A 15,005-nucleotide genomic window follows, 5' to 3' on the forward strand; every position below is an offset into this window, starting at 1 on the left:
GAAATAAAAGTGTAGAAAAAGTAATTAAAGGGAAATATGAAATAAGTTAAACAAAATAATACTAATTGCATTTCTGTATAATTTTGTGTTCTTATAACATTGAAGAAACTCTGTCAATATATTTTCTCTGGGATTCAAATAGCCCGTCAACGGATTCTAGTCCTTTAGAATTGCCATTGAGAAAATATGTGGAAAGTAGAGTGCTCTGTGCATAGATTTATGAGTCGGTACAATAATCCGTGCATGTGGCTGTATCAAATGTAGTCCTTGTATGAATCCAAAATTCTAACATTTATACAATGACGCGTTTAAATCAATCTTTTTAACGAATAATTTACATAAAATTGGAATTTTTGACCTGGTAACTTTTACTGCAGGGTTTATGTCATTGTCAAGTCAAATCTTGACTTTTAAAAATTTTGAATTTGACAATTCATTCAATTGAAGATTTTGACAAATTGACAACGACGTTCGAGATTTCAAAAAAGTTCAAAGTTGCGCGTAATTTATAGTTGTGCACGTGGTTTGTTTTTATTTCAAGTAAAATCATCAATTTTGTTAATATTCTGGTAAAAAATAATCTATAACAGTAAGTGAGAAAACCCCCTACTGATAATATTTGTAGTGCTAAATTACATAGGAGCTACAATGTGAATTCAAAGCGTGATGTCCAAAGAAGGTTATAGTGCCGAAAAGAAAGAAGGTGACAGTAAAGTGGTATTAGAAAAGCTGCAATCGTACCTCAAAGATAAGAGGAGTGTTGAAACGGTTGAGCCAAGCATTCTATACAGCAAGCCGAGCACCAGTTACGAGCAGAATCCTCACGGTTCCATTGACGACAGCAGCAACGTGTTACGTGACGTATTAAATCACAAGAAGGCAGAACTTCTTCGACAACCTGAGATAGTTTCTTTTTTAAAAAGCATATCCTCTGATCTTAAGAAAACATAACAAAAAGAACTTAACTTTCGCCAATAGTTAGTGAAATATTGAAGCAGTTTATTTTGGTATTGAATTTCAAAACAAATTAAAAAATGGCAGTCACAGCACAAAATACCGTGGCATCATTGATGCAGAAGACTCTACAGCGTCAGTCAGCTATCACCCGCATGAAAATAAGTTTCAAGAAGAATCAGATAGAGAAAGTATTGGTAAATTATGTTAAAGATGGTGACTCAGGGCCATACCATGAGCTAATGAAGATTCTAATAGACCATCCACTGAATGACACAAACTTTAGGATATTGATTGAAGTCTGTTTAAATTGTGTTGTGTTGTTAGGAAGAGATCTAAAGCCATTTGTGGATGTTCTATGTGGAATAGATTGGGCGACTCGCGAAGATGATTTGGTAGAACTTTATAGTAGATTTTTGGTAGGTTTGGTGACTGCACATACTTATCACTCTACAAGGATAATGGCTGCTTTAGTCAAATTGTTCAAAGGTAACTAAAAACTTACATAATAATATATATTTATTCACAAAAATGTAGGTTCCGTTAATGTAATCCTACTAATAAAAAATGCAATAGTTTGTTTGTTACTCTTTAACACAGCTACTACTGAAGCAATTTAGCTGAAATTTGGAATGGAAATAGATTTTACTCTGGATTAACACATAGGCGCTTTTTATCCTGGAAGAATCCATGTTTCCCCATGGGATTTGTGAAAAACTGAATTCCACTTGGATGAAGTCACAGGTGTTCGCTAGTTAATCCATATTCATTGAAGCAATTAGCTCTTTCTTATGCATGCAAGAAGAAATGGGGAGGGAGGAAAGGAATTTACTTTAATGGAGCTTAGAGCTGAGTTTTGTGCTAGTTCTTCACAATAGAATCTGTTTGTTACAACTGAACAGTTACAGTGAAATTCATAGACATTGCAGGGGCACCTCCAGGGAACCAGGGAAATTCACCCACTAAGTGTTGAATTTTCAAACACATAAAAGTTTAAATACAACACTCAGCGGGTGAACAATCCCCTGGGGGTGCCCCCACAATGTCTGTATATTCCACTGTTAGTTAAACTACCCTGTATAAGAATAACAACTAATGTACCATTACTATACTGTTTATTATTACTTATTGCAAAATATTTCACATTCAATCATTAATTCACAATAGTAAGTATGTTAGATTGCAGTTGCATAATAATGTGCAATATTGATAAATTAGTTTCAAAAATTTATGTATGTGAATTGTAAGTTACCTAAAAGACACACATTATGTATTTGCCTATTATATATGGTGTATTTATAGAAAATTCTACTTCTATACTACATAAGGATTTACTACCTTAGACACAAAGATGTTTGGAGAAATAAGAAGTAGATAGGTTATATGTGGACTGCAAGTGGCACATTAAAACTATGCTAATTAGTAAACCTAAGCTCGGTCTCTGTACTGTCATTGCGCTGTTGACAGTGCAGCTGAAAAAATTGAATGTAGTTTATGCAACTTACCTACCTCTTATTTCTTTTAACATTATTGCTTAGACATAGAAAAAATGTACCTATACTTGTAAGTGTTTTCTTATATTTCACCATAACAGAAATGAAATTATCTAATAAGCAAAGCAGTAAACGAAGTAAAAGTAGAAGGCAGTCTTATTGTTTTTTTTAAATATTTCCTTATAATGAAATATTAATACAATATTCCAAAAAAATACTTAATTGAAAAGAAAAATAAAATTGTCATAATATTAGGGATTAAAATTTAAAAGTCATGTCCCTTGTCTAGCAAATCATGACCATGACATTCAATGTTTTCAGAGGAGGGTGAAAACTGGGAGGATGCACCATCGCCTGAGCTGTGTCTAACTAAAATGTCTTCTAAATGGTCTAACATCCATACTGTAATTGCAGAAATAGTAGCTGTTATGCCTATGTAAGTATAAATATCATGTCTTTATTTTTAGGTTAATTGTATTTTAAGTTAGAGACAGAAATGTCAGAAGAAAATTTAGAGGGCAAACACAATATTGAATGAAACCTATTAAGTCTGACAATTCCTGCCAAGAATGTAACTAATAAACCAACCAGTAACAGTCAGAAAATAACTTCGAACGGTGCCTAAAGCTTGTGACCCTGATTTTGAAATCCTGTTCCCTCCATCTTAAAGCTCTAAACTCAGAATAAAAAGAAAAGAAAATTATCTGATGAAAAAAATCTACTAGTAGTAGTAACTGACAAAATACAGTTACTACATTTTAAAGCCCAGTAAATATGACCTCTGCCTCTGATTCCAGAGGTATAGGTTTGAATCTAGCATTTTAAGAAATTAAATATATGTCTGAAATGGTAAAGGGAAAATCATTGTGAGGAACCTGCATACCTGAGAATTTTCTTAACTCTCTGCATGTGTGAAGTCTGCCAATCTGCATTCTGAGAATAGACTTGTGCTCAGTAGTGAGCTGAATATGGGTTAATAATGATGATGATAATACATTTTAAAGGATTTTTATTTAAAAATTAAAGTTTATAATTTAATTTCAGGACTAGTGATATCCTAATGCAAACAGTGATAGAACAATTCCCATACTACAAAGCTGGATGCTTTGTCAACAGAGCCTACATACACAACCTAATATGGATGAGCAAATACTTACCATCACTTGTAGAACAAATTATGACAGTTATTGTTAGCAAGTAAGTATCATCTATTTCGTATATCAAAACTAGTTGCCTGTCGCCACACTAACTACAAAAACTTTGGCTTAGTAGTTCCCGTTCCAAATACGCTCCCTGCCGTTCGAATTTCGGGAATTCCATTTGTAGAAAAACTCTGCACATCCTAAGAGACCTATGTACCAAGTTTCATGGTTTTATCTACAAAAATGACGAACACCCATACAAACATTCAACCCCTATTTTACCCCCACACTGGTAAAAATTTTAAAATGCTAGAACAAACGATTTTTTTTTCTTATTTAGTGCCTAAATTCAAAATGTAATGTTTTTATCTCCAAAAATGACAAACTTCATACAAACTTTTAACCCCTATTTCATCCCCTTACACGTTGAAATTTTAAAAACGCTAGAACAAATGTTTAATTATGTCGTATCAAGTGCTTTATTATAAAGTTTCATGGTTTTATCTTTTAAAATTAAGAAATCCCATACTAACTTTCAACCTCTATTTCAACCTCTTCATCCCTTTTTTTTGCAATAAAAGGTAGCCTATGTACTTTTTCCGGGTCTAAAGATTGTCTGTGCCAAATTTCATCAAAATCATTTGAGAGGTTAAAGCGGGAAAGCGTAACAGACAGACAGACAGAGTTACTTTCGCATTTATAATATTATATAGTAGGGAATAGTAGGGAATTAGTAGAGATTAGTAGGGATATATTTATAATATTAGTAGGAGTATATTAACGGAAATAAATTGTATTTGTAGGTTGGTAGACATGGATGCCAATACTGTAGACAGAGACAAACAAAAGTCCCAAGAGACCATATTTGACATGGAAGTGGATGAAAAGGATGAAGTTAGTGACACACTCGACTATTGTATGCTGGAAATGCTGAGGTGGATGGAAGATGAGAGGGAAAGGGTGCTGCCTTTTATGTGCAATGTGTTTGAAAGAGTGATATTGCCCACACATGGGATTAGGTAAGTTGGTGTTAGTTTGAATTTTTTTCATGTATATTTAGTTACGGACCTGTTAATGAATAGGACAACCCACCACCTCCCATGGCCCTTTCAACCTCTCGGTAATTTGGGCCAAATCGAGGGAGGGCTAATGAATAAGACTAAGCAAACATTTATTTAGTAAAGTGTTGGAAATAGTAGTCTGGAACGGATATGATGTCGCTCGATCTCGTGTTGGCTCGTGCCGACGCTAGCTTGCGGGACTTGTTTCGTAATGAGTAGGGATTTAGAGAGGGGTAGCGATTAGTTGGCGGGAACGACGTATGATATTAGGCGCTCGTCGTCCGGTTGGCTTCAGTGTGCTCGACTGCTCGTGGCGTTCGAGCCGTCCACATTACTTGTTGTGTAATTCTTTATGGGTTACTTGGGATAGGCGGGACTTGAGTGGAAAAGGAGAGTGTTAGTGAACTATCAAAGACGTCTTTAACACTAACCAAAATGTTCACAAGTGTGTGACTTCTCTCAAGGTCAATTCGCTCTGCCATTCTAGGGTCTTATTTCGGTTACAGTTTGATTTGTTAAATAAGTTGTCTTCTAACTGCCAGTTTCTTTATGTAACGCTAAAGTAACCGTAAAAGTAGTAAGTAGTAAAGAAGACTTTATTTTTTCGTGATTAAGACCGTCACTTTTGCTTAATGACGTTACTTTGACTTACGATAAAGAAACTGGCCGTAAGTCTGCTAAAACAAGGTTATTACACAATTGATGGGTTCCTTAATGATAAAGATGCTTGGATTCGATTGGATCAGCTTCTACCTTAATCTAATACACTATTACTAAGGAAGTGTTTGAGGGGTTTAAGGGAAGCTCTTTGGTATCTGAGCCTGATGTTGTATCCTCTCAATTTAATGTTACATTTACAAGTGAATATTTGTTTTAAGTGCTCTACATTATAGTTGCTCAAAATCTTATTAGGTCAAACAGTGCAGAGTCCAAGTTCTTGAGAATTATAATAATACTTTTTTACAGACATGTTCAATTCCTTCTACTATACGCGATATCGATAAACCAACAATGCGCTGATCGCATATTCACAAATCTCTGGATAGTCGCTGCTGGTTTACATGGCCACGGGCCCGGGGCTTTGGCAACACGACGGACAGCTGCCAGCCACCTGGCAGGTCTACTGGCACGGTGTGTCAGAGTGCCAAACTCGAGGCTCGTGTTCTATTTGAAGACAATGGCAGAGTGGTGCCATTCCTACATTGGTGCCACTCAGGAGTCGACTGTTGCTGATAATACTAAAGTGCATGGAGCGTTCCATGCTATTTGCCATGCCATTTTTTATTTGGTCGCGTTTAAGAATCATCATCTATTTATGAATAAAGAGAGTAAGTACATATAAAGATTTTAAAGAATTATTATTTTTTTACTAATCATCTATGTTCTGTATGCTCATAGCGAATTCTGTAATCTCTATGGCAAACGGCAATAACTCTTGATGACTTTCCTCTTCTTACTGAGGTTTTTTGTTCACCCTAGATGTTCTTAGTCCAGAGTTTTAAAGTAGGTGGTGGTACACTCCCTTACCTTGGAAAAAACATAAGCAACTAGCTAGAGAAGTGGTCTATAAATTGTTTGGGAACCTCTGCTTTGCCCTTTAGTGAGCCTGATGAGGCTGATAATGACTTATGAACCTCTTATTGTGATAATTTTTCCAATTTACAGTTAAAGTAATTGCCCAAGTAGTAATAAATAATTTACCCTTCCAGGTCTGAACTTTGTAGAATCCTTAAACCTACCGAGACTAGTCACATGCAACTTGAACCCGCTGAAGACCTGTCCGCCACAAGTGACCAGGGCCTTCTCGTCAGTGACCAGGTCTCACCAGGTGGTGTACTGCCAGGCCATCATTGAGAAGAACTTGAGGCTGTGCCTGCACAGTGATGGGCAGAAGTATGACGAGTGGTTCCCGTACGATCCTTATGTGTTGCCTGTGTGAGTATAGTGTTGTTTTTTTTTTAATGTAGATAGTGATTTGTAGTAGGTGTTTATTACACTTTTGTAGGATATAGTATACTGAGTATATGACGTCAGGTGGCGGTTCCATAAAGAGTGGGGAGTTAGGAAGGATCGGTTGGCGGCAACGACTTGCGATTTAAGGCGCTCGTCTTACGATCGGCTACAGTATACTCGTGGCGTTCGAGCCGTCCACATTTCTTGTTGTGTAATTCTTTATGAAATACTTGGACGTGTTTGTTAACAGTCAAAGGATCCTTTAACCCTACACACAATGTTCACAAATGCGTGACTCCACTGAAGGTTTGATTTGTTAATTAAGTAAAAGCAGGCGTTAATTTGCGAAAGTTAAATTATTTATTGCTGTTTTTAGTAGTTTATCTTTAGTTTTCTCTTTTAGTCTACTTTGCTATGCTATTCGCGAAAAACTGACGAATCCATGCATCCATTTTTCGCATCTTGATGTTGTAATGTAAATATCTGATGATGATCTGTTAGCTGAATGAATTCCACAAAAGATACGTGGGCGTCGCATGGATTATCCTAATGGGTAAATCCAAAATTTGCTTTATTATGTTGGAAAAACAATATGTTGTGGTAATATCAAAATTAATCTTGTTTAAATTTATATTGTTTATTTTATAAAATATATTTATTTTATATAAGTTATAAAATTCGAAGCAGAGCAGTGAAAGGAAATGTTGGGAAAACGGGAGAAGTTACTACATTTTTACAGCAATGATACTGTAAGGGCTGGATTAAAGAGGTCTAAGGGCGGACGAAGTCGCGTTCAAGTATAAAAATAAATGTATGAAATGTGTTGCTAAGCGCAAACCTCGAGAATGACTGAACCAATTTAGCTAATTCTTTTATAATATTCCTTGAAGTACGACAATGGTTTTTACTGTTTTCTTTTTTTTAGGGTAGTGGTAGGGTGGGAGTAGGGAAGGTTAGAAGTAGGGGTAGGGAAGAACCGCACAAAGGTCAAGGCAAAGCTTTATCCAGTTTCGTCGTCATCAACCCATATTCGACTCACTGCTGAGCTCGAGTCTCCTCTCAGAATGAGAGGGATAAGGCCAATAGTCCACCACGCTGGCCCAATGCAGACTTGCAGATTGGCAGACTTCACACACGCAGAGAATTAAGATAATTCTCTGGTATGCAGGTTTCCTCACGATGTTTTCCTTCACCGATTGAGACACGTGATATTTAATTTCTTAAAATGCACACAACTGAAAAGTTGGAGGTGCATGCCCCGGACCGGATTCGAACCCACACCCTCCGGAATCGGAGGCAGAAGTTATATCCACTGAGCTATCACGGCTCTTATCTTATCCAGTTTGCTAGTTAATAATAAATTTTTCTTTTACAGATCTGGCAAAATTATATGGCCGCTATGTATGGAATATAAAAACCTGTTCAAAGATGGTGACGATGAAACCCAATACAATAGTTTGAAAAGGAAGTTAGAAGCTGAGGACGATGACTACTTAATGCCGAGCCCCTCGCAGAAAATAGCTAGTTCACTGACTAACTGTATATCGCCCGGGTTCAAAACCAGTGAATCTATATATACTAGTATGTAAGTGCATCAATAAAATATAATACACTTAAATGTTATTGTTTAAAGTTTGTTTTGTACAAAGATTTTATACTATTAGATATGTTACGTGCCTACAAGATCACCGCAAAAAGTGATACGAATTTAGCTACTCCACTGAGCGTACAAACACACAACAATATTTATGTTTATATAGTTTTTACACCTGAACACACAACTCTGCATTGTAGACAATATTTAGGTATTATTTTGTTTAATGTTTAAATAAATTTCGTTGTTTACAATGCGACTAAATGAAATTAAGACAATAGGCTAGTTGACACTTTTTTTAATGGTCTTAAATTGTTCATTATCTACTAGATTAAAAAAAAAATCATACTTTTTCGAGACGTGAAAATTATAGTTTTTAAATGTTTTTGACACGAGCCAAAACGCCTGTCGGCCACGACTGTCTATATTTAAAATTTTCATGACGTCACTTTGTTAAATCCCTTACAAACGGCGCGTTTGACGAAAATATTAGATAACAAAGTCTGACGTTTAGTACATCAAGTGACGTCACAAAATGGACGACAGCGTTTTTGACATTTGGAAAATTTTAAAAAAATACGTGATTATTAAATTAAGTTTTTTTAAGAAATCCTTAACATTTATTAATTGATATCGATATATTTCGGACCTTCATTCCATATACTACAAGAAATTAATATTGTTTATATTAAATTCGATATGAATCAACTACCCTATTAGCCACTTTTGTTCGCCTCAGTTTCGACGCGCTAGTGACTTGTCTAATAGTAAAAAATCTTTGGTTTTGTATAAATTCATATTGTAATGGCTCATCTACACTATCAGTCATCATGGACGACTTATAGAGTAAATATGATTGCTAATATCATTGTTCTGAAGACCAAACAATCTGCAACGTTAAGAGATTTTCGTAGCATTCCATAAATGAAAAAATGCATACCTCATTACGTACTTGTGTTAGTAAAGGAATTTTCTGCGTATAACGCCTACCATAATTAAAAACCTTATGCACACCTTTGATGCTGGGTCTATTGTTCTGAGCCAATCTTGAAAAGTATGACATAGGCATAGGATAGTTAGCCCTTGACTACAATCTCACCTGATGGTAAGTGATGATGCAATCTAAGCGGGCTAACTTGTTAGAGGAGTAGGTTGAAAATCCAAAACCCTTTTCTACACATCGCACCGGAATGCTAAATCGTTTGAGGTATGTCTGCTGGTAGGGTGGTAAATAGGCCTAAGCAGATTTAAACCAATTAAGAATCCTCAATCAGCCCAATCGGGGATCGAACCCAGGACCTCCGTGTCGTAAGTCCACCGCGCATACCACTGCGCCACGAAGGCCGTCTCCTTTATTGCTCGTGTGGTTGTCACTGTCTATAGAACAGCAGGATAACAATGAATACCTGTTTTAATTTAAACTTACTGCAATTCTACTCGGGCAGATGATTTTGTTTGTAACGAATACAGCCGTTCTAGAGGATGAAATAGCCACATCTGATATTTTATAGAACTTTTAATATTTATTAATAGTTAGTATTAGTATAGTCAATATTCATTTATTTCAATTAGGCTTTACAAGCAAGCACTTTCGAATGGTCAGGTATTATAATATAATGGTGATAATAATTAGTCGAAAACGGAAATTAAAAAAAAAAAAGTCGAAAATTTAAAATAAATTTAAAGTTACGAGGGTTCCAAATCGCCTCGATCCGAGAAGAGCCCACAACAAACTCAGCCAGGTTATTGCTTTTTCAGTTTATCACCATTTAACAATAGGTGTATAAGTAGCCAGTCGTATAATACATTTCATTTCCAAGCTTTTTTGTCGTTTATATATTCATTAATACTATAATACTTTCCTATAAGCTTGCGTTTAATAAAAACTTTGAACTTATTGAGAGACATGCCAGTGGTTTCATGTGACAGTTTATTATAAAAACGTATGCAATTTGCCTTTAAAAGAATTACTAATTTTTTGAAACCTAGTTTGGTCCAATCTAGTGCAGTACCAAATTTGACTGAGAGATCACTTGTGTGATGAATATCGTGGCAATTAGTGTAGACGAGCCATAATACTGTAAAAGAATTGTATCTAGACCTTCGTTTGTATGGAAGAACAAAGGTCTAGATAGATCCAGATTCTAAGGTCTGGCTATCAAATTCTCTCTATTAAACCAATGAGATGTAGTAGATTTTAAAATGTTAATCAATGAAATATATTATTACTAGAGAGTGATATATCCATACAGGTTGTGCTTCCGCCTGTATTTAAATATTATGCCTAACTGTTTATATGATAGACAATTGTTGTAAATATTTGAAAATATGTCTTTTATTGAGAGAATAATCATTATTATCTCTGAAAAAGTTAAAAAGGACTGATTTTAGGACAGTATGTACCTACCAGTGGCGAAGGATAGAATTTAGATGAAGGTAAGCGGTCCCAAAAAAAAGGCTATTCATATAGCGTAAAACAAACTCAGGTTTCCATATATTTAGATACGGTGCAACATGGATTTTTAAAGGTAACCCGGCGGGAATCGGCTTGCATGAACTCTTCGCCGCTGGTATGTACACATGACTTTGGTTATTTTACGGATCTCCTCATTTCTGATTAGGTCACTCAGACACTTGGAACATAGCTCGTTCCATCGTGCACTATGTGACTCCGAGTCTTCTTATGAGGCCCAGTTAGGGACCAAGTGAAGTGAAGTGAAGAGTCAATCAGTAGTGCTATTCTCTGTATGTTTTTTCGCAAATGCGAGTTTCGAATTTACTTCTTATTTTTCTATTTCTATGGTTTCGTGTTATACTGAGTTAGAGGTGAATCTATCTAAACAAAACTCACAATAAGGACTTTTATAAACATCTTAATAACGCTACAGAACTGTGGACAGAATGAGACTCGAGAGTCGAGAGCCTTTGCCGCTACGCGTGCGCGCCCTTTATCCCTAAAAGTACCCCCTCCAAGCTGCCTTATGCCGGCAGGGCATCCAATAAAACTGTGTTGGTTCCAATGGATCATGCAAATCGTAACCAAAAAAAGCAGGCACGTGGACTTAATGGATTGTGGGTGTCTAGCATTATTTTTGAATACTGCGCAATAAATATCAGCGGTAGTTTCGTGCCGCTACTTCGAATTTTCGTCTATTTTTGGAGTTTATTGGAGTTTACTCCTTGAGAATCGATTTTGTAGCCCCCGGTATGGGCAGTAAAATTCGATGAACTAATGACACAGCGTTACGTATTTTGTGCGCAAACTATTCTGCGCACCTTTCACCGTGCGCTGCCGCCAACAGCGTTGATGGCGGGCGCGCACGCCGCTGACTGCTGCTCCTCGGTTGCGCACCTTTCAATTTTCAGGCGTAGTTATTGAGACGTACATAGTGTATGCTGCGGGGCAACATACAGCTATATAGACAGTCGGTCTGTACGAGTAAACTCCATTCGTGCTGACACACACATTTTTTTCGTATATAGATATTATGTAGTAAATGCTTAATGCTAATGATTTTTGTCAAAAATGCCTCAATACGTCTTAGGTAATTTTGTTAACAAACCTATCAAATAAAATGTATTGTTACATGTAAATTATATGAAATATCCATATTATATTCCTGTTACATTTAAGTACTTTTATATGTCTAGAAGTTATAAAACAATTGTAAAATACCGCTTGATTCCTCAATAAAGGTTATTTATTAAAACTGATTTTTCCTACTTATATTGTGCAGCATAATTTTTGTTATTTTTTAGCTAACCAACTATATTCTGTACAAGGTTTTTCCTGCTGAAAATTCTTGTATTTATTTATTCGAATATGGGGGCAAAATGCAACTCATATTACTTACTTATTTATTACAGATATATATTAAAGAACTTTTGGGTTAAATCGTAATAAACAAAAAATGAAATCTTACCTCTCTATAATTGTTATTTTAGACAATATAAATTAGAATAAGACAACAAATAGTTGAAGAAAAAACATTTATTCATTGCATAAACTCCAAACACTAGCTAATTGAACACCATAGGTATTAAAAAATCTCATAATAAATAGCCTAGTTTGTTAATATTAAACATTTAAGTAGTAAAATACTGCTGACAAAAACCCTGCTAGTTGAGAACACGTAAAAATGCAATATTATAATACAGAGAATCAAACCAGAGACCAACTTCATCATCACATTTATCTAATCTTGAGTATTAACTTTTACTAATCTTAATTCTACAAAATAACAATATTAAATTCTAATTGTTGAACATTTCAGTATTTAGGGAAATATTAAAAAAAAATTGCCTTTAGGATCGAGCCATAGAAAAACATATGCTTCATTAAATTCAAGCAAAATTCGAGCATTAGAAAATAGAAATAACATATTACTTAAACCAGACTGTGACCAAATATGACCAAAAGCTGCAACCTATTTAATATGAAAATATATACTTATCATTTTATTAATTATTATCTTATAAATTAAATTTTACTAATTATCTTTTCTTATGGTAAGGATGTCTTCTTTTAAACGAACTTATCGTTTTATTTGGGGGCTGATGGTGTTTTGTCTGATATTGAGTGATGATGGGTGTTTCGTTGGCAGCTAGTTTGTTGACGACAAAGTCGTCTCCTGCTTTCATGTTTTCCATCATCTTGAGCTTGGCTTCAATAGACTGGATGGCAGTCTTTTTGCTCAATTTTAACTCTGGTTTGACACCACTGAGGGCTGCAATGCCAAGCTCTGGCTTTGGTTTGTCTTGATCGTCCTGTTAAAGAAAACAAGTAATATATTTTTTCATCCATATTTATTATAAAATGTGGTTTAGAAAAATACTTTAACAATCTATTCTAATACCTATTAAATATACAAAAACTAGCTGACGCCGCGCGGTTTTACCGGCGTGCTTCCTGTAATACAGGGATAATAGCCCTTCCTATAGCCTATAGCCCTTCTCGATAAATGGGCTATCTATATCTTTTTAGATATAGATAGCCCATTTATCGAAAATATCTGAAAGAATATTTCAAATCAGAGCAGCAGTTCGTGAGATAAGCATTCAAGCAAACAAACAAACTCTTCAGCTTTATAATATTAGTAGATGAATTGGTCAAACTAAACTAAAGTTTTGGTCAAACAAAGCTAACATGTAAAAGATGTAGTAAAAGAATAATCAAAAAGTTATTTCATATTATCTCAAATGAATAAAAAAAATAAGATACTTACTGAAGTATTTTTGGCAAATTTAACGCATATCCTCTTTGAGCCCAAAAGTTGACCATTCAAGGAGTTCATAGCATTGATAGCATCCTGCTTCAGCTTGTAGGTGACGAAGGCGAAGCCCCGTGGCTGGCCAGCGTTGGGCCCGCTGCGGTGGAACAGCATGTCAAACTTCTCGATGTTGCCATACACGCGGACCATTTTCAGTAATTGATACCGGTAATAAGAAAAGGTTTCGCTTAATCGATTGTTTATTCAGAGATGCAATATAAATACTACTATAGTAGATTTTGGGTAATTACTAAAAATTGGTATATTGCACAGAAATTTAAATATTGACATTGTAGAAGAAGAAATATATTTTATTGTACACTAAAAACAAAAATAAACAATAACTTAAATTAATACTTAGACTAATGTACAATTGGCGGTCTTATCGCTAAAGAGCAATCTCTTCCAGACAATCACTATAAATTAGATTCAATATTAGCCATTCAGCTCATACAGGGAAGGACTATTTCTATTTCAACTACCAACCAGAATTGCTGTGATCTCCTTTCTGCACAGCACGCTAGCCAGTGTATTTAAAGGCACATAAGCCTATAATCTCTAAGGAATGAGGAGGTGTTTTTCCATCTAATTACCTTAGGTAATCAGATTGATGGATGCAGAGCGGTACCTAGTAGGTGTAACTTGCATGGCCTTTGAAGTCTTACTCTGGCTTTCCAGGTGGGATAGGTTTGATCTCTCAATTATTACTTAAAAAATACATTACTTGTCAAATTGAGAACCTCCTCATTTTTTTTTAAAGAAAGTTAAAATTAAGTAAGCCAACTATTCACACACTATCAAGTTATCGCAAAATCTCATCACTTTCAGCACATCGTACATAATTTTCTAAATTGATTTTAACTAACTGGATAAAGAAGAAGATTCTAAATTAAACGTTACTAATTAAATGAACTGAATGATTAGTCAAACATACTCATTAACACGCAGGTCCAAATTTCCAATCCAAAGCCTTTTGTCACATCGTTCTGCTTGCTGTATAGGATCCAGATGCAAGGGGAGCTGTAAAAAAAAATACAATTACATTAGTGATACGCCAGTATTAATCTGTTTATGTAGTTAACAACTATTAAGTCCGACAGCGACACTTGTGGGCTTTTGACTGATTACAGCCTGTAAGTTTTCTTTAAACAAGCGAGAAACATGCGTCAAAAAGTTTAGTATGATGTATTCGGTGATTAATAATCTAAGACGAGTATTGTTCGCGCGTTAATTAAGAAATAATTTAGGAAACAAACCGAGGAGATTTCCATTGTTGTTCGTACTCTGGTAAAGCGTTACAGTATTCAATGGCGTCCAGAGTCAGGCGTCAATTTGTATGAAATAACTTGTCACATATTTACAAACTCGTGATGACCTCTTAATACATAATAAATTTGAATTTTCTTCACAAACACAAATTTTAATGTAAAATCACAGTAAAATTAGAATCGATTCATCCAAACCACAGACAAAGACAACCACAGAATACTAATACCTACTCCTAACGACAACAACCAAAGAGTAAAATAAATTTTAAA

At 35.2% G+C, this 15,005-nt stretch overlaps 3 protein-coding genes across 3 annotated transcripts in view; 1 reads left to right on the forward strand and 2 right to left on the reverse strand.

The window, feature by feature from the left end:
* Positions 1-15,005, reverse strand: part of LOC112043700 (peptidyl-prolyl cis-trans isomerase G) — a 244,743-nt gene that overhangs the window by 98,626 nt on the left and 131,112 nt on the right. The window lies entirely within an intron of this gene.
* Positions 449-11,907, forward strand: LOC112043621 (RNA polymerase I-specific transcription initiation factor RRN3). Its single transcript, XM_024079125.2, has 7 exons — positions 449-1,443; positions 2,769-2,883; positions 3,492-3,644; positions 4,393-4,608; positions 5,617-5,978; positions 6,360-6,585; positions 7,979-11,907. The coding sequence occupies exons 1-7, from the start codon at positions 1,035-1,037 to the stop codon at positions 8,190-8,192; spliced, it is 1,695 nt and encodes a 564-aa protein (XP_023934893.1). The 5' UTR covers positions 449-1,034; the 3' UTR covers positions 8,193-11,907.
* Positions 12,171-14,951, reverse strand: LOC112044242 (probable RNA-binding protein 18). Its single transcript, XM_052881640.1, has 4 exons — positions 14,724-14,951; positions 14,402-14,487; positions 13,423-13,633; positions 12,171-12,964 (listed from the first exon to the last, which is right to left on the reverse strand). Exons 1-4 carry the CDS (start codon positions 14,736-14,738, stop codon positions 12,692-12,694), a joined length of 585 nt encoding a protein of 194 aa, XP_052737600.1. The 5' UTR covers positions 14,739-14,951; the 3' UTR covers positions 12,171-12,691.

The sequence above is a fragment of the Bicyclus anynana genome, chromosome 5, assembly GCF_947172395.1.
Source record: "Bicyclus anynana chromosome 5, ilBicAnyn1.1, whole genome shotgun sequence".
Lineage (NCBI taxonomy): Eukaryota > Metazoa > Arthropoda > Insecta > Lepidoptera > Nymphalidae > Bicyclus > Bicyclus anynana.